Source organism: Trichoderma camerunense (assembly GCF_050948025.1).
Source record: "Trichoderma camerunense strain CBS 138272 chromosome Unknown V8C40scaffold_28, whole genome shotgun sequence".
NCBI lineage: Eukaryota > Fungi > Ascomycota > Sordariomycetes > Hypocreales > Hypocreaceae > Trichoderma > Trichoderma camerunense.
In genome coordinates, this window is record NW_028145342.1 from 61,111 (window position 1) to 88,592 (window position 27,482).

At 54.5% G+C, this 27,482-nt stretch overlaps 6 protein-coding genes across 6 annotated transcripts; 2 read left to right on the top strand and 4 right to left on the bottom strand.

Moving 5' to 3' along the window:
- Positions 1-123: 123 nt before the first annotated feature.
- V8C40DRAFT_284020 (chaperonin 10-like protein) lies at positions 124-1,677 on the bottom strand. The gene has a single exon (XM_083222075.1). It carries the CDS (start codon positions 1,417-1,419, stop codon positions 262-264), a length of 1,158 nt encoding a protein of 385 aa, XP_083067524.1. The 5' UTR covers positions 1,420-1,677; the 3' UTR covers positions 124-261.
- Positions 1,678-2,345: 668 nt separating this feature from the next.
- Positions 2,346-15,291, top strand: V8C40DRAFT_284026 (uncharacterized protein). Its single transcript, XM_083222076.1, has 8 exons — positions 2,346-2,828; positions 2,897-3,210; positions 3,301-3,480; positions 3,585-3,837; positions 3,917-4,122; positions 4,196-5,238; positions 5,301-12,087; positions 12,154-15,291. Exons 1-8 carry the CDS (start codon positions 2,506-2,508, stop codon positions 15,132-15,134), a joined length of 12,087 nt encoding a protein of 4,028 aa, XP_083067525.1. The 5' UTR covers positions 2,346-2,505; the 3' UTR covers positions 15,135-15,291.
- Positions 15,292-18,271: 2,980 nt separating this feature from the next.
- V8C40DRAFT_258487 (uncharacterized protein) lies at positions 18,272-19,085 on the bottom strand. Its single transcript, XM_083218733.1, has one exon. The coding sequence runs from the start codon at positions 18,805-18,807 to the stop codon at positions 18,391-18,393; it is 417 nt and encodes a 138-aa protein (XP_083067526.1). The 5' UTR covers positions 18,808-19,085; the 3' UTR covers positions 18,272-18,390.
- Positions 19,086-19,263: 178 nt separating this feature from the next.
- Positions 19,264-20,207, bottom strand: V8C40DRAFT_284029 (Zn(II)2Cys6 transcription factor domain-containing protein; the record flags this gene model as incomplete). The annotated part of the gene is made up of 1 exon (XM_083222077.1): positions 19,264-20,207. Exon 1 carries the CDS (start codon positions 19,924-19,926, stop codon positions 19,264-19,266), a length of 663 nt encoding a protein of 220 aa, XP_083067527.1. The 5' UTR covers positions 19,927-20,207.
- Positions 20,208-23,241: 3,034 nt separating this feature from the next.
- V8C40DRAFT_284033 (Aldehyde/histidinol dehydrogenase) lies at positions 23,242-24,715 on the top strand. Its single transcript, XM_083222078.1, has 5 exons — positions 23,242-23,786; positions 23,893-24,051; positions 24,130-24,219; positions 24,277-24,387; positions 24,444-24,715. The coding sequence occupies exons 1-5, from the start codon at positions 23,574-23,576 to the stop codon at positions 24,666-24,668; spliced, it is 798 nt and encodes a 265-aa protein (XP_083067528.1). The 5' UTR covers positions 23,242-23,573; the 3' UTR covers positions 24,669-24,715.
- A 3-nt stretch (positions 24,716-24,718) lies between these two features.
- Positions 24,719-25,945, bottom strand: V8C40DRAFT_258493 (uncharacterized protein). Its single transcript, XM_083218734.1, has one exon. The coding sequence runs from the start codon at positions 25,637-25,639 to the stop codon at positions 25,292-25,294; it is 348 nt and encodes a 115-aa protein (XP_083067529.1). The 5' UTR covers positions 25,640-25,945; the 3' UTR covers positions 24,719-25,291.
- Between the last annotated feature and the right edge of the window lie 1,537 nt (positions 25,946-27,482).

The following is a 27,482-nucleotide window of genomic DNA, read 5'->3' on the forward strand; positions in this document are numbered from 1 at the left end:
CAAGATGGTTATCTCTTGGCTACCAACTTGGAATTTGGCATTACACTGAGATATATCTGTGGAATTGCATTTTGTGACGCTCAATACCGCAGCTATTGGCCATGATATCTATTTATTGATGTTACTAGATCGGCTATTCCCAACATGAAGCTACCCTGTACATGTATAGGTACCTATTTACATGTACCAATCTATCTCTACCCCACCACATACCTGCCCGTTTCTCCTCCTTACATACTCTCAATCTTCATCTCAATCTTCTCACAAATTGTAGAGCAGCTTCTTGCCCGAGACTCTCCCAGTCCAAATATCATCCAAACCCTCCAATGCACCAGCCAATCCGTCATCGCGCACCAGCTGTGGATGGAAGCGGATGAGCTTACGATCCACGAGGCCCTGCATTGTGCGACTCCAAACCTCGAGAAAGTCCTGGGCGATGCGGTTTGGCTTCCTGGTATGCGGCTCTGGCCAGGCGATCTCGTCACCTAGGGGCTCGAGGCCAAAAACCCAGCTGGGACGAACAACGGCGCGTGTCGCTGCCACGGCGTCGCTGTAAGGATCGAGCGCCACATAGCGGCCACCAAGACGGCTCATGGCGGCATAGCAGAGGCGCGACGACTCGGGGGTGGTGACGCAGTCGATGGCCAGGCGCAGCAAGTTGCCTGTGTAGGCGCGAATCTCCTCGGCGGCTGTGGGCGAGGCGTAGTCGAAGGTGGCATCAGCCCCGAACGAGCGCACCAAGTCGAAGCTGCGCGCAGAGCACGTCGCGATGACGGTGAATCCGGCCAGCTTGAGCAATTGGATGGCCGCCGTGCCTGTATAACTGGCCCCACCGCTGACCAGCACCGTCGTCACCGGCTTCGAGCCGTCACCAGAGCTGTGAGCTGTCACAATGTTGATCTTGGGCTCTAGCTGAGGCGGTGGGAGGCGGCTGCTGAGCGGCTCGAGCTGAGGCCCGGCCGGCAAGCCCATGGCGTGGAACAGCGCCCACGACGTCGTAATCCACGCGAGTCCGCCCATACCGCCGGCCGCTTGCGCAAAGGTCCAATCCTCCGGGATCTTGAGGGCTCCCCACGCGGAGCACACCGTGTTCTCTGCAAAGGCTCCGACGCTAGGCCGCAACGAGTTGAGCCCGATGACAGTGCCGGCGACCCGGTCTCCCTCCCGGAAGCCCCATTCCGCGGCAATCGGCCCCACAGCCGTTACCAGCCCGGCAAAATCGCATCCCAGAATGGCACCCTCGGTGTGGTAGGGACCCGTCATTTTTGTGTCGACGGGGTTGATTGAGATGGCCTTGACGGCCACGGCCAGCTCATGGTCTTGGAGCGGTCCCTGTGGCAGCGGAGCCGAGTTGGAAAGGATGATGTCGCCTTTGGGACCACCGACCAAGGCCGTCTGCGTCGTAGATGTGGCCGTCATTTTGCTTGTAAATGGTCAAGCTGAGTAACCAAACACACCGTCGAAACTGTTGAAGATTCTATAATTGTTTCTTCCGTCGAGTATTCATTAAAAATCGGTATATAAACTAAGTCCGAAGCATCCTGCTGGGAATGGATGGGTTCAGCGACACCCTGCGTCTGTCTAATCAGTATTACCAAACGCTAGCAAGCCCCCAGAAATCCTACTGAACATATAACGAAAAGATTGAATGTGTACTGGGGCTTTCTTCATGCTGTTCTCAATAAAGATGCTGTTTTTAACGCCAGCTTACCGCATTGGCCGAAAAGCTCCGAAACACTCCGGCTGACGGCTCCCTTCGCCTGCTGCATCGATTCTGCCCTAGCCACACCGAGAAGGATTCAGATGCAAGGCAGAGAAGTGAGATGGTATACAGGCTGCCCAGGCCTTCCCGACTATGGTATTTAAACTTCGGTGTTAATCGGGCTGGCGTTAGTATTAGGATTTTCCGAGTCAACGAATAGCAGTCAAGGGCCAATGTTGAGTTCAGGCACAGAAGGCCACTCCGCCATGTGTAAGACGGAAAATATCGAGAAAAGTAGGCGTCTGATCTATCATCGTTACTCTCAGCTGTATCCGAAATCAGATCGTGGCCTTTCCACTCAGCCCATTTTGCTCATGAGGGAAGCACCGAGATCGCTGCCAAACGTCTCGTCTTACAGCCGATGGAAGAAGATGACCCACAGGCCAATCGATTCAATATGTCAGGCAGAATCTAACCACTGACTTTGAGTGATCGTACTGGAGTTGTCAATATATCAACATCCCCAGCTCTTGCAATCATAACTCTAACTCTCCAACCAATCCAAGATTGGACAGACAGCTTGTCAAAGCTAGCATCGAATGTTAGTGCTTCCGTGATCCTTGCAGCCTAGTGTCGAGGCACGTTTCTTCAACACTTAAGCACAAGAAGGCTTCAACACTCAAAGGCTTTTCACTTGACTCTGGTTCAGCCTCGACCTCTCACCACTTCTCCTGGTGCTTCATCCCTCTCATCCTGTCCGAGATAGTACGCAACTGAGGCACCGCCCACCGTACACACCCAAAATGGCAGTGTCAGAGCAGGAGCCTATCGCCATCATTGGCATGGCATGCCGCTTCCCAGGCGGCTCAGACTCACCCTCGAAGCTATGGGACTTGATCCAGTCACCACGCGACCTCTCGAAGCGTGTTCCGGCTGACCGTTTCGATGCAACCGGATTCTTCCACGCCAATGGCTCCCAACACGGCGCCTTGAACGCGCCAAACGCATACTTCATCGAAGAAGACGTGACCCGGTTTGACAACACCTTCTTCAACATCCAACCAGCAGAGGCCGAGGCCATCGACCCACAGCAGCGCCTAGTCATGGAGACTGTTTACGACTCTCTGTAAGTTGTTTGTCTTCTTCTTGTAGTGTTTCTTATCCTAGCTGACCCGTTTGGCCCCCCGTCTCTAGGTGCGCCGGTGGCCAAACCATTGAAGGTCTTCGGGGATCTAACACAGCCGTCTATGTCGGCATGATGTGTGACGACTGGGCTCAGATCGTTAATCGGGACTGGGACCTGGCCCCGACATATGCTGCCACGGGTGACAGCCGTGCCATCATCTCAAATAGGGTCTCCTACTTCTTCGACTGGCACGGACCTAGCATGACAATTGACACGGCCTGCTCGTCCTCGTTGGCGGCAGTCCACCAGGGTGTGACAGCCCTGCGAAATGGCGAATGCCCGATCGCCATTGCGGCCGGCACCAACCTGATCGTGGCTCCTGGTGAGTTTCTGGCAGCGTTGCTACGGACAATGCTTTTCTCGAGAGGCGGAACTGGTTGATGCTGACACGGCTGGACTTTGTCCACCATAGGCATGTTTATTAAAGAGAGCAGCCTTCGCATGCTGTCACCCACGGGCACCAGCAAGATGTGGGATGCTGCAGCTGACGGCTATGCCCGCGGTGAGGGTATTGCGGCCGTTGTGATGAAGCCGCTTAGTGCCGCGCTGAGAGACGGCGACCACATTGACTGCGTGATTCGCGGGACGGCTGGTAAGTTTCTCTTCTCCCCTATTAGCATGTTTCTTTCTTTTTCTATAGTACATTCAATGTCAATATACTTGATCGCGGCACTAAATACACCTCGATCACCACAGTAAACCAGGACGGTAAGACGGCAGGTATGACGATGCCCAGTAACATCGCTCAGGCACAGCTCATCCGGGATACCTATGCCCGTGCCGGGCTCGACATCAACGATCCGAAAGATCGCCCCCATTTCTTCCACGCGCACGGCACTGGCACGCAAGCCGGTGACCCGCAGGAATCGGAAGCCATCGCACGATCCTTGTTCGGGCATGGCAAGCCGACTGATACGCTATATGTGGGCTCTATCAAGACCGTTGTCGGGTACGTCCTAAGCGACTCTTTGCCTCCAAGACTGTTCGTCTCACCATGTACTGACACTTTGGCCTTTGGGCTCACACAGACACACCGAGGGTGCCGCCGGTCTTGCCAGCGTGATTGGCTCTGTCATGGCCATGCAGCATGGCATAATCCCCCCCAATCTTCATTTCAAGAGACTAAGTGACAAAGTCGCCCCGTTCTACGATAACCTCAAGATTCCTACCTCCGCCACGCCCTGGCCGAGTATGCTTCCCGGCCAGCCGCGCCGAGTTAGTGTCAACAGTTTCGGTGAGTCCAAGATTGATAGAAGCCGAAGGCTGGGTTAGAGTTGTTATGGAACTGACCGGTTATGTCGTGGCAGGGTTCGGTGGCACCAATGCACATGCCATTCTCGAGTACTATGAGCCTCAAGCAGCGAACAACAAGGCCGCTGCTGCTGCTGTGCCAGCATTTACGCCACTCACCATTTCGGCTGCTTCTTCGTCTGCCATCCGCGCCACTCTCGATGACCTACGGACCTACCTCCAGGGGAATCCGGACACTAACATGCGCGACTTGGCTTACACACTACAAACACGCCGGTCGACGCTCCCTTTCCGCAAGCCCATCTATGCCGCTGACATTAACGAGGCTATCAAGAGGATTGATGGGCTGCTGGCCGATGCCGAGGCCGGCGGTAGCGACCTGACTACTCGTTATTTCGACGTGTCCAAGCCCTCCATTCTCGGTGTGTTCACTGGCCAGGGCGCCCAGTGGGCGCGAATGGGAGCAAGGCTCATAGAGGAGTCTCCATTCGCTGCCCAGCGCATTGCCGAGCTCCAGCGAGCCCTGGCCACGCTCCCCGATGGCGACCGGCCCGACTGGACGCTGAGCGGGCAACTCCTTGCCAACCCCAAGTCCTCCCGGATGTCCGAAGCAACCATATCTCAGCCGATATGCACAGCCGTACAGATCGTACTCGTGGACCTACTCAGGGCCGCGGGCATCCAGTTGCGTGCTGTCGTAGGCCACTCGTCCGGCGAGATCGGCGCTGCGTATGCCGCCGGCTTCCTGTCAGCCACCACAGCGATCCGCGTCGCCCACTATCGTGGCCTCTACGCCAGGCTGGCCCGAGCTGGAGGCCCTGGCGCCATGATGGCCGCCGGTACTTCGTTTGAGGATGCTCAAGAGCTCTGCGAACTTCTTGGAGGAATCCAGGTCGCCGCACGCAACTCTCTGACCAGCATCACCCTATCGGGTGACGAAGATGTCATCGACGAAGCTGTCGCCATCTTCAAGGACGAAGGCAAGTTCGCGCGCCGGTTACAAGTCGACACGGCATACCACTCTGCCCACATGAAGCCGTGCGCGGAGCCTTATCTCGCTGGCCTCGCAAGGGCTGGCTACGCCGTGGAGGAGGGAACGGTACAAAGTGGTTCTCCAGCGTCATCGAGGGCGGTCGTGTCATGACTAAAGAGGACGTCCAGTCTCCCCAGTACTGGGTTGAAAATATGGCCAACGCCGTCTTGTTCGAGCCGGCCGTATCACAAGCAGTCACTGAAGCCGGGCCCATGGACTTGGCGATTGAATACGGTCCCCATCCCGCGCTCAAGGGTCCGGCCCTCGATACGATAGAGCATGCAACCGGGCACAAGATTCCCTACACGGGACTGCTGGCCCGGAAAAAGGACGACGTAGAAACTCTGGCATTGGCTGTTGGCTTCATTTGGACGCACCTGGGTGCCTCGTCGGTCAACTTTGACGAGTTTGAGAAGCTGATTTCTGGTGCTGCGTCGTTGCCCAAGCAGCCCCTGGCCAACCTCCCGACCTATCCCTTTGACCACTCCCGTTCCTTCTACTCGCTCACCCGCTTCTCAGGCGCCCATCGACACCTACACGCGCTGCCACACCCGCTCTTGGGGAGACGGTTGGTAGAGACGGAGACGGCCGACGAGGTCTCATGGCGCAATGTCCTGCGCCCCTCCGAGAACAGCTGGCTCCAGGGCCACGCTTTACAGGGCCAGAGTGTCTTCCCCGCGATGGGCTTTGTCTCCTTGGCTGTAGAAGCCGTCGCTTCTGCTGCTGCCGGCCGTAAGCTGGGGCTCATCTCCATTGAAAACGCCGTCATCGGCCGCGCTCTCTCATTTGATGACGAGAGTGCTGGCATGGAAACCAAGGTGACACTGAGCATGGTGCGGTCCACTGACGACGAGCTCTCTGGCCGCATTACCTGCCACTCTGGCCGGCCGTTCGACAGCGGCACACCTTTGACGCTCAACTTCAGCGCTACCATCACGGCTACCTTCTTCGAAGCTGGTTCAGACACGCTACCTGAAGTTCGCCATGACGAGATCAACCTGGTGGAGGCGGAGCCCGAGCGCCTGTACTCCCAGTTCACCAAGCTGGGCTATACCTATGGCTCACCGTTCACAGGCGTGCGAGCAATCCACCGCAAGATGGGTTGGGCTATAGGCGAGATCGAGGACGAGTCTGGCAACGGCTGGGAGGATAAGCTCTTGGTCCACCCGGGCTGGCTCGACTCGGCCATCCAGACTGGCTTCGCCGCCTACAGCCACCCGCACGACAACCGTCTCTTTACTCTCTGCGTGCCAACGACCTTTCGCTCCATCGTCATAAACCCATACTTCTGCAACACCAGTGAGTCTCGTGACCGCACCCTACAGTACCAGACGTCTACTCGTGCGACGCCCGAGGGCCATATGATGGTCGATATTGACGTATACTCTGGCGGGTCAGCACAAGCGCACCCGTTTGTTCAGTTTGAGGCAGTTGAGCTCCAACCATTTGCGGCGCCAACACCTCGTGACGATGCTGTCATTTACACCCGCTACGACTACCGTCTGGCTGCCCCTGATGCCAATGTGGCCATGAAGGGCGAAGAGACCGACGACAAGAAGGGCGTGTCATCGTCTGAAAACGACACAGCCTTGCTGGCAGCCGAGCGTGTGGGCTTCTTCTACCTACGCCGCCTCCACGAGACTATGACGGAGTGGGAGAAGGCCGATGCCCTGAGCCATCACCAGAACCTGCTGGACTTTGCTGCTCGCACGGTAGAAGCTGTCTCGCGAGGGGATCATCCATACGTGCCGCAAGAGGCGCTCAAGGACTCGGCAGCTTTTGTCAACTCTCTCGTTGCCAAGCATCACAAGCACGACTACATGCGGCTGTTGGAGGTGGCGGGCAGCCATCTGGCTGATGAGATCCGCGCCGGTGGCAGCATCCTGGAGCACCTGGCCAAGGACGAGCTGCTGAGCCGATTCTACCAGCAGCTGACGGCGCAGCCGGGGCAGGAGAACGCGAACGTGTGGTACGCCCGCGTTGCCGCCCAGATCGCCCACCGGTTCCCGCGCATGCATATCCTGGAGATTGGAGCGGGAACTGGCGGCGGCTCGACCGCCTCGATCCTGCCCGCCCTTGGCGACGCCTTCTCCTCTTACACCTACACTGGCGTCTCGGCCGAGTCCTTGGAGGGCGTCCAGCACCGTTTCCGCGACTTGGCCGATCGCTTGGTGGTCACGACATACGATATTAACCAGCCTCCAGCAGAGCAAGGACTAGGAGAAGGCTCATTCGATGTCGTGCTGGCGTCGGCAGCCCTGCATGCCGCTGTCGACCTCGACGAGACGCTTGCCAATGTGAGGAAGCTCCTGAGGCCTGGCGGCTATCTGGTCGCGTTGGATATCAACAGCAACGACTCCCTGAGCCTAAGCACCATTCTCGGCGGTCTGCCCGGGTGGTGGGCAGATAGCAATGGGCCGTCTCTGTCACTGGATCGTTGGGATTCACTAACACGCCGACACGGCTTCAGTGGTATCGATACAACCACCCCCTTTTCCACCGGCAGTAAGAACAAGCTGCAATGGTTCTCCGTCTTTGCCAGCCAGGCCGTCGATGACCGTGTCAACAGTCTGCGTGCTCCCCTAGCCGTTCCCGCTCCGACCCAGGGCACCGGCCAGCTGGTAATTGTAGGCGGGCGCACAGAAGCCATTGCTAAGCTGGCCAAGGGTGTAAGTGCCCTGATTAGCCCGCGCTACGCAGCCGTCACGTTCCTCGAGTCTATTGAGGAACTCGATGGGTACGACCTGGCCTCTGGGAGCTCTGTTCTCTGCCTGACCGAGCTGGAGGAGCAGCTCCTCGAGACCCGAACCGAGCCCAAGATTGAGGGCCTAAAGACACTCTGGCGGAACGGCCATGCCATCCTCTGGGTCACACGTGAGGCCCGCGCTGAGCGTCCATACTCGTCCATCATCCTCGGAGTGTCTCGTGTTCTCCGCCATGAATATCCGACCATCACTCTACAGCTGCTCGACTTTGACGCCGCCACGGAACCAACGTCAGAGGTTCTCGCCGATGCCCTGCTGCGCCTTGAGTTGGGCGCACGCTTCAAGAAGGCGGAGGAAACCAACGTCCTCTGGACCATCGAGCCCGAGTACCACTACGTTAATGGCCAATTGTTCATTCCGCGACTGCTCCCTTACACAGAGGCCAACAACCGGTACAACACCTACCGCCGCGCTGTGTACGATGAATTCGATCCGCGCGAGGCGACCATGGTGCTCGAGCCAGCGGCTGACGGCGTGTCATTCGAGCTGGCCACCGTGTCGCCGCTACGTGTGCTGCCCACACCTCCAACTACCGGCAATACCGTCACTCTCCGCGTCGAGCAGTCGCTGCTGCAGGTTCTCAAGATCCGCGAGGTTGGCTACTTCACCTTGTTTGTCGGCACCGAGGCCGAGACGGGTCAACGGCTCCTCGCGCTGGCCAACACTGCTGTCGAGTCCCGAGTACGTGTGCCCACCGAATGGACGGTGCCTCTGCCGGCTAGCAAGAATGGGAATATTAATAGTAGCACCTCTCTCGGCGGTGTTGCCGCATATCTCCTTGCGCAGACCATCCTCGCCACCGCACCACGCTCTGGAACTGTGCTGGTGCATGAGGCCGACCAGCTTCTAAAGGACGCCCTGGTCAAGGAAGCAGCCAGACAGGACGTGCAAGTTGTCTTTACAACAGCGACGAAGAACAACGCAGATGCCAATAGTTCCTCATCGTACATTTTTATCCATGAGAAGCTCCCTACGCGGCTGGTGCGCACACTTTTGCCGCGCAATATCTCACTCCTGATTGACCTGTCTCCTGAGCCTGCATCTGCCAGTTCTGACCTCTTGGTCCGATCTCTCCCGCCGCAGACGGCCAAGGCCAAGGCAGCTGACTTTTGGCGTACGCAGCCCGGCCTATCTCCTCACTCAGACGCCGACGACGACGTGGAGCAGGTCAGTCGAGCGCTCAAGGAGGCTTGGAAGAAGGGAGGATTGTCATCGACAAACGAGCAGGTTCCCGTATTGGCACTCCAGGATGTCGCCTCCTCGCCTGCCGTGCACACCAAACTCGGCGTTGTCGACTGGGTCACGACCTCATCAGTACGAGCTCTTGTACGGCCCATCGACCATGGCACCATCTTCCGCGCTGATGGCACTTACCTGCTTGTCGGCCTGACTGGCGAGTTAGGCCAGTCGCTGTGCGCTTGGATGGTAGCCCATGGGGCACGGAACTTGGTCCTCTCTAGCCGGCGGCCCAAAGTGAGCCAGCGGTTTATGGATTCGTGCGCGGCTGAGGGAGCGACTATCAAAGTCATGTCGATTGATGTGACACGACGCGAGTCTCTACGCCAGGCTCTTGACGAGATCCGCGCCGAGCTGCCGCCCATCATCGGCGTCGCCAACGGCGCCATGATGATCGACGACGCTCTATTTGACGACATGAAATTCGAGTCGCTACAGCGGACGGCGCCGCCCAAGATTGAAGGCTCCGTTGTCCTAGACGAGTTCTTCTATGACACGCCGCTCGAGTTCTTCATCCTCTTCACCTCGCTGGCCAACGTCGTTGGTAACACGGGCCAGTCGGCCTACATCATGGCCAACCAGTTCATGGCCGCGCTCGCAGCTCAAAGGCGCAACGTGAGAGGCGTTGCCGGCTCCGATATTGCCATCAGCTCCATCCAGGGCCTGGGCTATTTCGAGCACGCCAACCACCTGGACAAGGACCACTTCACGCGTATAGGCTACCGCAACGTCTCTGAGCAGGACTTCCTCGGGCTCTTCGCCGAGGGCATCCTCACGGGCCGTCCAGGTCAGAAGGGCGGCTCCGAGGTGTGCACCGGCGTGTCACCCTTCCGTGAGGGCGCCACATTGCTCGCCAACCCCTGCTTCAGCCATCTCCTGCTACACGACGCCGCTGCCATCCAGGGCGGGCGTGGTGGTGGTGCTGGCAAGACGGAGCGTCCACGCGCCCGCCTTGCTGCTGCCAAGTCTGCTGCTGAGGCAAAGGGCATCATCAGAGAAGCCTTTATCGAGCGGTTAAAGCGCATCCTGATGATTCCTCAAGGCGAGAGCGTCAACGAGATGGTGACGCTCGTAGAACAGGGAGTGGACTCCATCATGGCGGTTGAAGTCCGCACCTGGTTCCTCCAGGAATTCAGCATCGACCTTCCTGTGCTCAAGATTCTGGGCGCTGGGTCGACTCTCGAGTCTATACTTGATGATGCGGTGAGCGGCATCCCCGCCGACATCCTGGACTTGGAAAAGGTGGGCAGTGACAGTAGCAATCCTCCTGTTACCGCCGCTGCTGCCCCTACTCACGTTCCTGTTCCTGCTCCAGCTCCAGCTAAGGCGTCTTTCCCACCCACCAAGAAATCGACGGAGACTTCGTTTAGTTCGGAGTCAGGTAGTCTGCCAGCGACTTCGTCGCCCCGATCGCCGCTTGACACGCCTCTTGAGACGCCTCTGGGAGACGATGTCGACCATAAGAAACCTACGGCCCAGTCACTAGAGAGACAGCTTGAAGAAGCGAGGCGTGAAAAGATCATCGCCTCCATCAAGCTGCCAGAACATACCGAGCCCATGACGTTTGGGCAGAAGCGCTTCTGGTTCCTGAGCCACTATATTGATGATCCCACGACTTTCAACATTGCTTACCAATTCAAACTCACAGGCCGCATCCGCATCGATGATCTCGCCAAGGCCGTCGAATCGGTAGCCCAGAGGCACGAGGCCCTGCGCACGCGTTTCTTCTGGTCCGACGACGACAGCAGGACACCCATGCAGGGTATCCTGTCGAAATCCTTTGTGCGTCTGGAGACGGCCACGATCCAGTCAGAGGCACAGGCAGCTGAGGAGCTCGACGCCATGCGTGACCACAAGTGGGATCTCGGCGATTGGGGCCAGCTTCGACTACGACTGCTCTCGCTCTCTGACACACGGCGTTACCTGCTCATGGGAACACACCACATCTCGATGGACGGTCACAGCATGAACATGCTGATGCTCGACATCAATCAAGTCTACAGCAACCGCGGTCGACCGTTGGCACCGCTGCCCGACGCCTCACAGGCCCGTTCCTTTGGCAAGCAGCAACTCCTCGCGTACAAGACCGGCAAGCTCCAGCCAGCTATCGATTACTTCCGCCGTACTCTCCAGGCCGTAGACCTCGCGCGTCCCATCGAGCTGCTCTCCTTTGCTCGCTCTCAAGTTCGCCAGCCGCTCCAGGATTACAAGATCAACATTGCCCGGATCCGTCTTGATGCCCAGACAGTCGCCAAGTTGAAGCAGCTCACGCGGAGCAGCAAGGCCACATCATTCCATGGCTACTTGACCATTCTACAGGCACTTCTGTTCCGGCTGCTGCCCGCTGAGACAACGGACAAGATTGTCATAGGTGTCGCTGACGCCAACCGACTCGACAGCAACTTCATGGGTAGCATTGGAAATTTCTTGAACGTGCTCCCCCTGGTGTTCAATCGTAGCACCGGCGGCCAGACGTTTGGGCAGGCCGTCGAAGAGACACGCAAGAACGTGTACAGCGCGCTCGAACACTCGGCCCTACCCTTCGATTTACTGCTGGACGAGCTAGCTGCACCGCGCTCCAACGCATATCCTCCTGTATTCCAAGTTCTGATGGACTATAAACTATTTACCAAAGAGCAGACGGAGATGCCCTGGGCTGGATGCAGGGTCGGCGAGCACCAGTGGCATGCGGCGAGAGGCCCATACGACATCGCACTGGAGATTGTCGATGACGGCGAGGGTGCCTTGCTGGCTTTGCATATGCAGGGGGCTCTGTATAGTCAGGAGGCCACGGACTTATTCCTGCGAAGCTATGTTAATGTCTTGAGAGAGTTTGTAAAGCAGGGCGGCGACATAGCAAAGGTGGACAAGTGGGATAAGGCTGATGTGAAGAGAGCGTTGACACTCGGCAAGGGTATGTACATGAATTTTTTTCTTCCTCTCTGATTTGACCATCTGGCTAACTTTCTTGGATGCATAGGTACTGACATGCCACTCGAATGGCCCATCACCATCGCCCACCGTCTCGACCAGGTCATCTCCCAGAACCGCGATAGTGTCGCTGTTAAAGATGGCTTTGGCCGTGTATATACCTACGCGGCGTTGGATGAGCGGGTCGAAGGCATTGCGCGTGCCCTTGTTGAGAAACTGCCTGATCAAAACCAAGAACAGTCCGTTGTTGGCGTGTTCCAGACTCCATCTGCCGACTGGATTGCCTCCATGATTGCTATCCTTCGTGTCGGTGCCGTCTATCTGCCATTGGATCTGAAAGTCTCCATACCGCGCCTGAAGAGCTACGTCAAAACGGCGCGACCGGCCGTCATCCTGTCAGACAGTGACACGACAGCACGCACGCCGGAGATTGGGGTTGGAGCTGAAGACGGGGTAGCTGTCATTAACATATCCGATCTCCCCGCCACGGCTCATGGGGGTACGGAGAGAATCGCAACGGCAGCCCGTCAGGACCGCACTGCCTACATCATCTTCACCAGCGGCTCGACCGGCGAACCCAAGGGCATCGCTGTCAAGCACGCCAGCATCCGCACCATGGTTGAGGGCTTCGTGCGAGAGTGGGACATTGCCACCCTTGGCCGCGTCGTGCTCCAGCAGTTTGCCTTGACCTCTGATGGCTCGTTGAAACAGATCTTCTCCGCCATTGCTACCGGCGGCTGCCTTGTTGTCGCTCCCGCCGATGCCCGCGGCGACCCGGCCGAGCTGACACGTTTGATGGCCGAGCACGGCGTGACCATGACCGTAGCAACGCCCTCCGAGTACAGCATGTGGTTCCGCTTTGCGCCAGATGGTCTACGCCGTTGCACGGCCTGGACTTCTGCCTGGTTTGGCGGCGAACGCTCGCCCCAGAGTCTCTTGGACTCGTTCCGTGGCTTGAGCCGTGTGCTGCCGAATCTGCGCTTCTATACCACATACGGGCCTACGGAGGCGACCGTGTCTACCATGAAGGGCGTTGCCGATGTACACGATCCTAACCTGACCGTTCCCGTCCCGGGTCGCATCCTGCCTAACTACGCCGTCTACATTATGGACGAGGAATCGCGACCCGTGCCGATCGGTGTGCCGGGAGAGATTGTCATCGGCGGCGCCGGTGTTGGCCAGAATGAATACCTTGGCAGGCCGGACGTGACGGCGAAGCAGTTCCACGCGGACCCGTTCGCACCCCAGGATAAAAAGGCCACCGGCTGGGGTCGCATGTACTTTACTGGCGACTATGGGCGGCTTGACACCCGCGGCTACATCGCCATCGAGGGCCGCGTTGCCGGTGACGCCCAGGTCAAGGTCCGTGGGTTCCGCATCGAGCTGGCAGAGATTGAGGGAATCATCATGAGGGAAGCTGCCGGCACGCTGGCCCACGCCGTGGTGACGTTGCGTGCTGGCGAGGGCGACCATGATGGACTCCTTGTTGCGCATGTGGTGATTGAGAACAAAGGCATAAACGAGACGCAAGTTACCAAGACGATCAATCAGCTCCGCACGCAACTGTCCAACTCCCTCCCAAACTACATGGTCCCAGCCATCATCGTACCTGTTGACGAGGTCCCCCTTACTGCCCACGGCAAGGTCGACCGTAAGGCCGTGCAGGCTCTCCCTCTCCCAGAGATCAAGACGTCCAGCGCGGAACAGCAAGAGCAACAGCAAAAGAACTTTACACCCGCCGAGCGCCGCCTTGCTGAGCTTTGGACTGAGGTGCTCCCGCAGCTTTCGTTGGCGGTCGAGCCACTGTCGTCGCAGTCCGACTTCTTCCGTGTCGGCGGCAATTCGTTGCTGCTGGTCAAACTGCAATCTGTCATTAGGCGCGTGTTTGGCGACGCACCGCGCCTAGGCTTGCTCATGAAAGCGTCTGAGCTTGGCAGTATGGCGACACTTCTGGAGAGCCAAGGATCCGCCCCTGATTGGGACAAGGAGATTGCTTTAGACTTGTTGGATGATGTCCCAGCGGTGGTGCAGCGGACTGGCGATTCAAACAGCGCCGGTCACGCACTCCGCGTCCTGGTCACCGGCGCAACGGGATCTCTGGGAAAGAGCGTAGTCCCTCATCTAGTAGCTGACGAGCGCGTCGCGCAGATCTTGGTTCTGGCTCGGCCGGCCGAAGGTAGGGACCTGACAAACCTCTTCCCTGGTCTCTCGAGCAAAATACGCGTGGTGGAAGCCGAGCTACCGTCTTTGCCTGTTGATGAGGACGCCGCAGAGCTGGAAGAGATCGATGTCATCCTTCACATGGCCGCCGACCGCAATTTTTGGGACGGCTACGGTGCTCTCAAAGCCGTCAACGTGAACTCTGCCAAGGCGCTCGCGAAGCTGGCCCTCCGCACTGGCGCCACGCTTCACGTCTTGAGCTCAGGCGCCCTGGTGGATTATGAGGCCGACGGTGACAGTAGCGGCCTGCCACGGCCGGACCCTGCCCACGGCTACGTCGCGTCCAAGTGGGTAGCCGAGCGGTACTTGGCCGATGCTGCGCGCCGGGTCGGTCTACGGGTAACCGCGCATAGGCCCACACCGGCTCCGGTCGCCGATCATGCTCCGACCGACCAATTGACGCCGGGCGAAGACGCCCTGGTTCGCGCTTATCTTGTCAACTCGCTGCGTCTCGGTGTGCGACCCGACTTTGCCAAACTTGGCGGCACATTTCACGTTGCGCCGGTCAACGACGTGGCTGCCGCTGTAGCTGCCGCCGTCACCGCAGGTCACGAAGAGTCGGAGGAGAAGAAGGCACTGCGCTTTATCAACTACCCTGGCACAGCGGCCCTTCGAACCGACGTCACCTCGGCGCATGCGGAGGAGTTGTTTAGGAAGCCTGAGAATGAGGCTGTGCTGAAGCTGCCAACTGTCCCGGCGTTACACTGGGTTGGTATGGCAAAACGGGCCGGACTGTTTGAGTGGTTTATTACCTCTCAGGAATTAGTAGTGGCTGATGACGAGGGACGAAAAGTCGTTTCAAAGCGGTAATTTAGGCTGGAAGGTTAGCAGCTACATATGGGATGAAAAATAATAATAAATAGGATAGACTTGATGAGGCTAGAAACGGGTAAGGGAGATAGCTATAGGTTACCCTGGAGCAAAAACGGTTTCCAAATTTTAACACTATTTACATTACACACAGAGCAAAATGGTTTCAATATGTTAATAATATTTACATTACTCGTAGTGTATCTACTTGTGCTAGTTGCTTTTTCACGTGGTCCATGTCAAAGTCAAATTGTAGTAAGAAGAGTGTATTACAGATCAAGATCTAACATACTATCCCATTGAGTGCCATAAGGTGCCACCTAAGTACTATCAAAAGTCGTACTTAATTAACGAGTCAGAAATTAACCTCGGTAAGATTATCCCCTCAATATAGAAGATGAATGGATGTGGTACATAGGTGGCACCTTATGGCACTCAAAGGGATGCTGTACCATTGACTTATTGACATCTGCTGGCCAGTGTATTTCAGGCCGCTTTTTATAATCGTAATCATGACCAAAAACAAGAGTAGGCCGTCTACATGGTGTTGTCTATTTCTCCTACAATACCTGGTTCGATGTCAGGCATGTTGGGGGAGGGGGGGGGGATATCAATCAAAGAGAGTATATTATGAAGTTCATATGCGGCTATCTTCAGCTACAACCGGAGCTCACTTGCTGTCAAGCATTCAACGATGGGCAGCCCCCATGTGAAATTCTTCTCTCTACATATAGCAAAACCTCTTAAAAGTCCGTACCTCACCCGATGCTCCGCGGATATGAACCACCAATACCAGCGTGCGGTCGACTTCATCCTTGGCCCTATTCAGGCATTCTCGGCTCGGGCATTTCTGTGTATATCCGAGGATGTATCCTGCCATAAGGCTTAGTACATATTCGCGTGTGGTTCGTACAGAGTCACACACCTCCAAGTGGGCAGTCTTGTACGGATTTGCGTCGGATTTGCGTCGGCACCGTAACCGATGCAGACGGGGTGGAATCGTGGAGAGGAGTCACGGCACATTATGCCGGTGCCACTCCCCGCGATGAGAAGATCTCCAGGAAAGAATTAGACAGAACCAGTAGGCTGGCTCGGCTCGGCTCGGCTTTTACACCGCTGCCTCCAACGGATGAGCGCCGGAGCATTGACTATGCGCCGTACCCGCTGGTGTCAGTTTCCATCCTTTGATGGAGGAATAAAAGGTCTTGAATAATGTTCATATCGTCTCTTGGAACGTGAATTTCAAAGCCAGCTAGCCCTCTAACCCGAAGTCCATCACCTTCTAGGTAGCTAGAAACCGGATTTCAGAGATTTAGACCTTTGCCGTTGGATAAGCATTGAATGGTCTCCTCTGACCACTCTGATTTCGGTTATTTCGACGCAAAATACATGGCATCTCTACCAGCAGGTGTAGAATCGGGCCGGGAATTGGTAGATATGACGAGAGCTTGTCTGCTGGGTCTGGGTTCTTGGATCTTCTATGGGTTCTCGGCCGCGAAACGGATGAAACGGGTGAAACAGGTGAAGCTGGTCGCATCGCTCTATTGGTGTGGCTAACGGCGGCATTTCAATATTGGCGTGGTAGTATTGCACACCCACAGACGAGTACACCTGACCCCAATCCATCAGAGACTTCTCACCAGCCATAAGCCTATAAAATACGGCCTCCCAGCTTCCATTTCTTCGTATCGTACTCTGGCAACTTGCAATCCATCTCCGTCTCATTCAAAAATTATTCGAAACAACAACAACAAGGCGCCGCCCAAACAAGTACCGGTGGCGAAGCAGCCAAGCTGGGTTGCCTGTTATGGTGAGATAAATCGCAAGCCAGAAGCATCATGGACAGGTGAATGGAAAGAGGCGGAAGTTGCCAGTTCAGCCGTTAGAGTTCACTCTCAACTCGCCAGCAAGACAAAAAAAACGACCAGAGTTGAACGTTGTTGCGATCGTGGACATGTCCAAGGTGCAACTCCAGTATGGCGGATGCCCTTGAGGCCATGTTGCAGAATCACGTCAAGTGGTATGCGACCTTTCGCCACAATGCCACCACCGTATCCCCCACCAATAGAACAGCTGCAAACATGCGTGTTCCTGACCCTGACTCTGACTGGCGCCCGTCAATGATTCGGCTAGCTAAGCTTTTTGGCAGGTCTCGGCGTACGCCATGTGCATATTAGTGCGGGATTCAACGTCCTGCATGGATCCTTATCCTTGCTCCTAGCTTGAGAAAGGGGGCCTTGGGGGTGTGGACTTCGGCTGGTTGAGCTTACTGCGTGAGGCAAAAAGGTTACGGAGTGCTATCAACGGACGAAAAAACTGCACACTCCATGTCCTTTTCGGCCGAAAGCTTCTGCCAGGTTGTCGGAAAGTTGCCAGTCAAGGAGGGGCCAACACGTGGTTGTACGAGCCTCACGAGTCATGTCTCCACGTCCCCCGGCGGAGAACTGGATCTGGACGCTTGGGCAACAGAATCTCCGGACGTCCCTCGATTTGCTCCGTCGACTGCGCCGTCGATTGCTCCGTCGACTGCTCCGTCGGCCGTAACCCCGGGATTGCTGCCGAGCGGCCCGACACGGCAAACTCGGCAGAACCTGCAGATCCCTACTATCTTACGGCAAATGGTAGCCTAGGGACTTTGGGGTTCCATATTATAAGACCATAAGACATGCCACGTTTGTGGGGCAAGATAATCTGCGACGGTGATTGCTCTTGTACATTATTCCCAACATGGTTGAGGATCGGTTGTGTCGGCACGTCACGTACGAGTGAGTACCTGACTAGGAGTTAAGCTAGGCTAGTGCTCTTCCAACTACCGCTTCTTCCAAGATACATACTGTACGTTAATACTATATTTTATGTTCATAATTTAATATATTTCTATTACTACATAAATATTATAGCCTGTTGGTACTTAATGTAAATATTGCCTCATTTGGAAATTTTTTTATAATTTAATATGTAAACCAAGTACTCTATAACATAACATGCTTGCTTTTTAGCCAAAATTAACATTTAACCACATACAGCCACAAGGCTTTGTTTTCAGAATAGTAAATACACTAGTGTGGAGAGTAAATAAACAGTCGTCAACTTGACTCATAACTCAATGTAACAGCAAGATTCTATTCAAAGATCTGGAACACAATAAACTCCGCTTATAATCGCTCCATAGGAAGGTGTGCAAGGCCACTATAGGGCTAGTTCTATAACAACATCATGTAGTATCAGGGCAACATGGTAGTGGGTCGATATTCTCTCAAAGGCCCATCTTCTCCCTCAGAAGCTTCTTCACTGCCGCCGCCTTGATGCCCAGGCCGCGGGAGCTGCCATTTTGGGGCCTCCCAGAGTTAAGCAGCAACGCCACGGCCATGTCGCAAGCTGCTACGGCCCCGCGCCCCAAGTGGCCCTCGATCTCATGTAGCACGTCAAGCAGCATGCGGACCGCTGTGTGAATCTGCTGCAGACTCAGGGCCACGTCTGTGCAGGGGAGTTCGCCTAGGCGAAGCTTGGTGCTTACACTTACACCACCGGCGATGGGGCTGATAACACCCGTGGTGGTCCTCAGATGGCGGGGATCGCCGGTAGGCATTCGGTCCAGGTGCTTCTGAAAGTGGCCCATCACGATGCCGTAGATTCGCACCAGCCAAATGTAGCCGCACATAATGAGCAGCATCGTCGGCGTGTCTGCTGTGGCGCAGCCAGCCGTCCTCTCGCTGTTGTCATTGTCCTCGTCGCTGCCGGCCTCCTCCAACCCACCACTGATGCAGACGGTGCTGCTGAGGATGGACCCTGCGATGGCGCTGAATTGCTGTGAGAGCTCGAGAATGGTGCCAACTGGGTAGTCATGCAGGCTGTGGGTGCTATCTGTGTGCCACGGACCCTCCTCCAATCTCCGTAGCTGCTGCTGGATCTCGGATACCAGGGCAGTGAGTCGCTGGCCTGTCGTGGCAGTGGCAGCGTTGCTGATTCTGCCCATATTACTGGCCAAGGTGCTGTTGATCGCGGCCATATCGTCAGGGACCCGTCTCGCCTCGGCTGTCGGGGGTGGTAAATGGGACCATGGCGCCAGGTCAAATCGGCCCATTTCAAACGTGCTCCCGTCGTCCAAAGCAAACCCTGACTGCTCTAGCTAGTCGTAACCGACCATGTCCATGTCCATGTCGCCATTACGCTTGGGCATGGTGGAGGCGAAGCCATACTCGTAAATGTCCAGGTCCACAGCCGAGCCGTCCCACGAGGCATGGAGATGGAGAGCATCGCATGATCTGGGCTCGAGCTCAAGCTCTGGGGCTGCCGACGGCATGGGCTCAGAGACTATGAGCGTACATGTATCCAGTTCCGTATCTGGAGTTGCAGCCTGACAGCCAGATGGCGCTATCGTTGGTGATAGTGACGAGCATGTGGATGATGACGATGCCGATGCTGATGCCGTTATCAGCCCGGAGCTTGGCGCCGGGGGAACGGCAACGGTCCGCTGGGGGCTCAAGGGCGGCTGTTCATTTTGTGTGGGCGGGCTGGGCGGACTTGGCGGACGTGTTGCTGTCCGGCTTGAACGCTTCGAAGGCGTCCGTCGCCCAAACACACAAGAGACTCTGGCCCGCATGCACCGCTGGCAAGCTTCTGCTCCGGTCGGTACAGAACATTTAAGCTTCTGGACACGACAGCGGTCGCACGACATGCGTAGAGAGAGAGGCGAGCTGTTGCTGTAGCGCCTGTCGACTTTGGGTAGCATTTGGGGCGATGCCATGGCAGCAGTGGATGGGTCACGGACTCTGATCATTGCTGTAAACATAAAGACGCCCGCGAGGTTCCATTTCTTGTAATACCATGACCAGCGGCAGGCAGTGGTTCCTACCTATATACTCTTGGCAAGATTGCGTGCCATGGTTACAATTAATACCCCTACCTGATTCAACAACATGTCAGTCGTATTCAACATCAGCCGCTCGATCCTTCTTTTGGCCATTGCACTCATACTCGGCTGACAATATCGATGCTGACAACAGAGACTTGGCCTAATTGGAAAGCAGATGCGCGATGCATTGCTGCGATCCAGACCTCCCCTCGGCAACCTGGGCAAACGGGGCCCTCGATTTCCACACCCCAAAAGTCAAAATCCACTACCCTGCTAAATTACATTAGGAAGCTGTGCCCACATAGTAACTATTGGTAAGAATACAAACTGTTTTCTTGTTATCTCTCTTTTAATAAGCATAACCTGGCTCGATGGCCTTAATTGGATGAGGTGGTGTTGGTGTCTCGCCGGATAATATTGATCTAGCTAGATGACATTGATCCAACTAGAGGACTTTGATCCAACCCAATAAACTTGATCTATCTAGATGACTTTGATCCAACTCAATGAACTTGATCTAACTAATGAACTTGATCTAACTCAACGAACTTGATCCAACTCAACGAACTTGATCTGGCTAGATGACTTTGATTTACTTGGATGACTTTGACCTAACTGTATAACTTTGGTCCAACAGTGTAACTTTGATCCAACTGCAAAAGTTTTGCTATAATAACAACTGGGGTAGTAGTGAGCGATCCGAAGCCTCCTGGTCATTAGAGGCTGCTTGCTGTACCTCTCACTAATTAACATATGATCATTCAATCGGTACGTCCTGATGTTAACATGAGAGAATATTCCACTAACACCACTACTATTTTCCGAATTCCGCCGCGGAGATCGATAAGCGGCCCGCATCCAACCATTATTAATTCCCAAGATTGCCCAGGACGGCTGGGGGATTATGAGGCCGAATTACTTTGCGATCTCGAAGGATGGACGCCACATCAGAGAAGACTCCGTCTTAGGCTACACTTGCGGTAACAATGTCTGCGTGAGTGCAGTAGTTCAAGAACCAGTGGTCTTTCTCCAAGGAATTCGATTCCATCGGCCTAGTGTTGGCCAGCCCTGGCTATCGGACACCCGGAGCAGTTGGTAATCCAAGGAATCCTTAATGGCGCGGCAGTGCATGATTCGAACACGAAGTACATAAGCCTCGGAAATCCTGCTCGTCAGCACCAACGGCTACACTAGCCTTGATCTCCAGGGATCAAGAAGATCATCTCCTTCCTTTCACAAGGTACCACCCTTGAACGGGGAACTATCGTCATAACAGGCACCGGTTTAGGCATTGGCTGGGTGAGGGATCGGAGAATTTTGCTGAAGCATGGGGATGACATGAGAATACACATACATTGAGAAGTTGGAACCTTGATCAACAACGTGTACTAGGTATGAATGTGGAAAAATAGAGTGGAATATCGTAATCCCTCGCAAAACTGGACTGTGGATTTGTCTGCTTTCTTCGCTTAATGAACTGCACAGAGTTAGACGATTACTTTACTACCCCTAGTAACTCATAGCCGCCGGGAGTCATATCTGGAGAGACCCACAGTCCAGTTTTGCGAGGGAATACGCAATATACGGTATTTACATAGTGATCACGCACTACGGAGGTCGCGACTAAAGTTTTCTCCAAGCTAACAGGGTTGCTTTATCGCATATACAAGGGTACCTGCACCTGTATGCAGATGCATTATATCGCAATAAGTTCCTGCCTTAGTAGGTAAGAACATCAACTATAAGCACTACAGTTTCAAGGGAAACCTCCCGATAATCGTACCAACAAGGGACACGGAGCTACTCCGCAGAAGTCGCTAAAGACTCTTTAGGATAGCTACATTCGTGGTCGGCGGCCATGACAAGACGTTTAACGGCGACCTCCGTGGTCCGTACAGGTACGTAATCGCACTATCACCGGAGTGGAGGCTTGCTCTTATACTCTCGTCGTATTACGTTGTCCAGTTCCGGCCGATCTTCTAGCGAGACAATTACCTACCTAGGTAATTAGATTAGTATCATTACAGACCGAATCTACCGAGTACTTCAACTTGTCTTGCTGTTAGCTAGTTATTGAACCTAACCTCGCCAGTAGCCGGACATGTCCATTTACAAGATTGATGAATATTGTAGAGATCATGAGCACTGAGCATGTAAAAGAATAGGCGTCTCGGGCTGACTTGCCACTTTCTATCTTGCATGCGAATAATACAGTAGAAGCCGGGCCATGCAAGGAATGTGTGACTGAAATTGTTACTTGTACGCAGGCAGGTGAACCATTTAGAGACACTCGCTATGGAGCATTCGCACTACATGCTGTTTCTGGAGGTATTTGGTATTCTGAAGCTACCTGGTCCCTCCTCATTATCGCCTTACTCCGTATGAGTATGCGTGTGCATTGTGATGCAGTTGAATTTATTGTCTTGCTGCATTTACCATTGTCGGCCACCGAGATAATGCAGACATGTTAGCCGAGGTGGCCAAATCGTCAACCTCGGCCTTTCGCTTATTCAAAACGACATATTTGGCAGAAGTCACCTAACGAAAGCGCGAGGCGAGAAGATTGTTATGATGAACGAATAGATGGACAAACTTAATGAGTTGTTGTTGTAGAATCTAGACTAAATAACGCTGTAAGAGGTTGTTTTAAGTATGCTCTTGAATAGAGGTTGTCTGTAAACTATTTCTATGTCTGTTCTTTGCAACAAGGATCAAGGAGCTTTAAAACAAATATCCGAAATACTCGGTCGCCTTGTTCGGCTTGCCAGCACTCTCAGACATTCTACCATTCGCGTCAAGCCTTTGGCCAGACGATACCAAACAATCTCAGGTTCTATGGGAGAGACCCGTCGGGGGAAGGGACACGACGGGATGGAAAGCTTCGGCTCCGGAAGAGCTGCTTGTTGAAGAAGATTGATTTACGTGATTTACGTGTTTGCACCGGGTATACAGTAGATTCACTATGTATAGGGGGCTTTCAATATAAAGGGGGCAAGCTTTGTGCCCTTGGAAAACTCAAAGTTGAAATAGATGGAGTTCCCAAGGTCATTTAACAAACATCAGCGGAGAATATCACAACCATTCAGCATCGCTCGATAAAACACAACACATACGTAACTTCTCTGCTCGAAATATCTTTTGAATAAAGCATCTTTTTTCAACAAAAGAATCCCTTTCTTAGCGCTTTGAGTTATACATACGCCAACTCCCAATTTAGCATCTCAAGCTTTTATTTCCTAAAGAGCATCTAAGCAACCGTTGCCATGGGATCCATCTGATACCCAAAGCCGACTTTCAACCCAACCTCCACGCTGCCCCTTTTCCTGGTTGGTAAGCAGATCACACTGGCCAAGACTTTGACCCCGTCTCTCCCGTCACCCACCAGGTCTTCTACAATTGTTCTGCTGTCACAGAGAAGGATACAACACGAGCTGTCAACTCGGCCGAAAGGGCCTTGGAGAGCTAGTCTCAGACCAAGCCGGACTTTCGGAGAGGCATCTTCCTCCGTGAGGCCGACCTAATGGAGAAGGCGAGCCGACGACACGTTCTACTTTAGCCATACTGAGATTGGTGTCAATCCAGAAATGTTCAACCACGAGCATGGCGTGGCCATCAGCGCCTGCCGCAGCATCGCCGACCTCATCCAAGTGGTCACCACATCAACAAGCCCTGTTATTGCTGCCTCTGGTCGTAGTGCCCTGGTCGTCAAGGAGCCGTACGGTGTCGTGTTGGGCATCTTCTCCCCGGAACATTCCCCACGTCCTGGCACTACGGGCTTGCCTGCAGCCGCTTGCTATGTAAGTAAGCAAGGCTCGACTCCTGCATTTCTTCATCACCATGTCCACTAGTACCTATTCCGTCCTGCGATATGTCCCCATAAGCCCAACTTATGTTCACTAACAGGGACAATGCAGGGGTAATACCGCTGTGCTCAAGGGTCCCGAGGCTGCTCCTGGAACTATGTGGGGAGTTGCCTCCCCTCTGCTCTTCGCTATGCCGGCCTTCCGGCTGGCTGCCTTAACACCCTGTACCATGATCCCAAGGATGCTGGTATCCTCACCAGTAAGCTGATTGCCCACCCCGCCATCAAGAAGATCAATTTTACCGGATCGACCCGCGTTGGATCCATCAATGCCGTAGAGGCTTGGCAAGTACCTGAAGCCCACACTCATGGAACTCGGTGGCAAGGCCCCTGCCATTGTCTGTGAAGATGTCGATCTCGCCAAGGCCGTGAGGGGATGTGGGATGTGAGATGTGTCGATGGCGCCCTTTGTCAACTCGGGCCAGATTTACATACGCATCATCATCAACTCCAAGGTCGCTGAGGAGTTCTTCAAGGCGCTCCTGCTTACTTTAAAGGACTTCTCCGACACCCAAGGCTGGAACGTAGCTCAGCTGGTCAGCGATGTGGCTGCTATCAATATAAGAAGCTTATTACTGATGCCTTGTCCAAGGGCGTTCAACTCTTAGCCGACGATATGGGCCACGGTATGGAGCCTGCTTCAAAGCTGCGACTAACCATCATCACGGGCGTCCGAAAGGACATGGACGTCTACTACAAAGGATCCTTCGGACCGGTCGTGTCATTGCTGGTTGTGATACCACCTGGCAAGGAAATGATTCGATCACACAGCCATGAGTCATTATTAACCATTGAAATTCAGCATCATAAGAAATGAACATGCAAGCCCTGGTGGTAAGATCATAGTGGCCATCAATTTGCTCTCTGTGGATGAGAAGATCGGTGTCAGGCCAAGCCTGATAGAATCCCATGTCAAACCCACCAAAGGAATCACTAAGTGCGAACGGGAATATAAGTGTCCCTTTTGGGAAGCTTCTCCACGGCGATGGCACCAGGAATTGTCCTTGAGAAGGGTCATACGAATTTGGATGTACTTGGCTAGTGTGGCCCGCACCCTAACGGCTGATGTCGTGCTATCGCTGATCTTATGTAGAGCCCCTGCGGCTATTTGCAGATGCCTGAGCATCTCGAGCATCTTGTAGGAACTCGGACATGACAATCTCGCCAACTCGTTTCCGGATGGGCCGGGTGCCCTGTGAGACGAGTTGACTTTGAGCAAAATACAGCTGAACACAACGAGAGACGCATGGAAAACCTACACAGGCCAAGGGTGAGTTAGAAACTGAGAGTTTTGGGGGAGGAAGAATTTCTCCCAAAATAACACGGGAGGTGGCAGCATGCTCCCCTACCATAGTAAGCAGTAAACCACCATGTTGCCGAGCGTTGCGGTGACTGGCGTGTCTTGTGAACGATGCTGATCATTTCGCAGGTAGTCTGTTGTCAAATGTTGATGCTGAGCTCAGCCAGTTCGGGAGAAAAAAGACGCTGTTTGCTCTGTGGGCTCATTGGCCCCTCAGAATCCGGGGGAAAGTCTTGCGCTTGGCAGATGTCATGGAAAGATGCGCTGAGAATGGGTCGATGCAGAAGGATGCGAGTGTTGAGGTATCGTAAGATCATGACGATGCTTAGCTTACCGAAGACGAGGTTCTTCGGATCTGCGTCCTCGACCGTTGCCTCCCACGGTCTACGCTGTAAGCTGAGGAGATAGTCTATGCCTCCACTCTGCGAGCCTCTATTCGTGAACCACAATCCGGGCAAGCATGTCCGACATGGGGAGTTGGATATCATTGTTCATATTTGAGCTGTACACATTGGAGATTGTGTCACCCATATATGTCATATTGTCATCTGCTCATTGTCCAGGACGGGAGACAAAGAGGTCAGAAATGAAGATGCTTGATGCCAATACGTACATGGTATCGATAAAGAGGAGAATGCTGTCGGAGGTGCTCTCTCGATCTCTGATGGCTTCTGCTGCTGGCGGAAACTGGTGATAGGTGAGTAGGTCCATATCGACGAGGTTGGGAGGAATGGTCAAGGGTCATGGCGAGCAGCCTGGACGCGCGTATGTTCAATCGCCTGGCAAGGAGCATGTACAAAGATGCAGAAAGTCTCTCTCTCTCACCGATTCAGGACCACACAGCCGTGCCATATGCGTTTGCGCGCCTCCATCTCGGACTGCCTCAGACCGGCCAAGGCTGCCTTGGAATGCAACCCGATCTTATAGGCTGTTTGAACGGCGAGACTGTGTGCATTCCACGAACGCTCCGGCTGTTGGGCGTCTTGATAATAGTGCGCCATGAGCAGCAAGGATTGCACTGGGCAGCAGTCCATCAATCAAGACAATGATATACTGGGACGCGAGTGTTGGGTGTGCATGCAACGTATGTACGCACTCACCAGACTCCAGATTGGCAGCGCTGGGCTCCGTGTCCTCCCACAAGCTCTCCACTCCCCAAATGAACAGCTCTGACTCGGGTTTCTACTCCGACGAAGCCTCGGTTTAGCTTGTGTGGGATGCAACTGCAAATATGGTGTTGAGGAGAGAAAGCCACGGGTTCTGAACGGCCTTGAACTCGTTGCGCTTCGCGTCGTGGTACTTTTGGATGAAAGGCGGACGGTCGACGGACGGTCGACCATGGGGAAGATGATGCCGGCACCGGAGAAGAAGAGCATAATCAGCTGGAGAGTTTTGTTCTGGGGAGGCAGAGAAAACATGTTGGCTGATGGCCAGCCTGCAGCGGTGGTGGAGGAGGAGCGCGGGACAGTGGAAGAGGTGATGCCTCTGGGCAGCGTGCTGGAACCACCGGACTGGAGAAGAGCCGACGTGACTTCAGAGACGGCTCGGAAGAAGGTGATGTTGGACGAGACGGCCCAAAGAACAAAGGAGCCAGCCTCGTGAGATTCAGAGCCGCCCATGGTGCCTAGGCCGTCTATGACGCCTTTCACATCGCCCGACGGCGTCTCGTCCGGCGTCGCCAATTTCTCGCCGTCTCAGTTGTGATGGATAGGCGGTAGAGGGATCTCGATATCTCGATAGAGGGACTGCCATAGACACCGCGACCGTCCTCGTGGCCATGATGGTTAGCAGCAGCCGGCCCGTCTGCGGATTCTGCCCTAGACAGAGGAGCAGCTGCAGCGATTCTTCAATGACTGAAAGCCTGTCAGTGACGCCGCCAGCCGCCGCCTAGACAGAGGATGTCGATGCCCCTCGCGCAAGGCCCGTGGACGACGGCTGCTCGTAGATATATTTGAACTTCGCCAATAACATGTAAACACATCACAAGAAACCTAGCTCGTCTAGCCACTACGAGGACCACGGCGCGAGAATAAGCTCAAGGAACCATTCGATCTGGCTACTGTACTCCATAGGTTGGTTCCAACTAGAACGAAGCCGCCGTCACAGCTAGGGGTCACTCCGTCGAGATAACTTGCCTTGTTTCTTATAAATGTACTACTAAGCCAGGCCGAGCAGGGTTTAGTCATCTATCCTAGCCGCTACCGATCACAGACCCTTTCAAAACACATTCTTCATGAAACCTAGTGGGGTGTCAAAAGTCCATGTACAGACGTAATTTGAGGCTACCCGGAACTACAACATAACAAATAAACATACATTCATCTCAAGCCA

What these genes read in the sequence shown, in the direction of transcription:
- V8C40DRAFT_284020 (XM_083222075.1), bottom strand. Translation starts at nt 1,419, where the DNA reads ATGACGGCCACATCTACGACGCAGACGGCCTTGGTCGGTGGTCCCAAA.
- V8C40DRAFT_284026 (XM_083222076.1), top strand. Translation starts at nt 2,506, where the DNA reads ATGGCAGTGTCAGAGCAGGAGCCTATCGCCATCATTGGCATGGCATGC. An exon ending in GAGACTGTTTACGACTCTCT is followed by an intron (nt 2,829 to 2,896) that starts GTAAGTTGTTTG and finishes CCCCGTCTCTAG; the next exon opens with GTGCGCCGGTGGCCAAACCA. An exon ending in TCTATCAAGACCGTTGTCGG is followed by an intron (nt 3,838 to 3,916) that starts GTACGTCCTAAG and finishes GGGCTCACACAG; the next exon opens with ACACACCGAGGGTGCCGCCG.
- V8C40DRAFT_258487 (XM_083218733.1), bottom strand. Translation starts at nt 18,807, where the DNA reads ATGCTGCTCATTATGTGCGGCTACATTTGGCTGGTGCGAATCTACGGC.
- V8C40DRAFT_284033 (XM_083222078.1), top strand. Translation starts at nt 23,574, where the DNA reads ATGTTCAACCACGAGCATGGCGTGGCCATCAGCGCCTGCCGCAGCATC. An exon ending in TGCCTGCAGCCGCTTGCTAT is followed by an intron (nt 23,787 to 23,892) that starts GTAAGTAAGCAA and finishes GTTCACTAACAG; the next exon opens with GGACAATGCAGGGGTAATAC. An exon ending in ATGTCGATCTCGCCAAGGCC is followed by an intron (nt 24,220 to 24,276) that starts GTGAGGGGATGT and finishes AACTCGGGCCAG; the next exon opens with ATTTACATACGCATCATCAT.
- V8C40DRAFT_258493 (XM_083218734.1), bottom strand. Translation starts at nt 25,639, where the DNA reads ATGATATCCAACTCCCCATGTCGGACATGCTTGCCCGGATTGTGGTTC.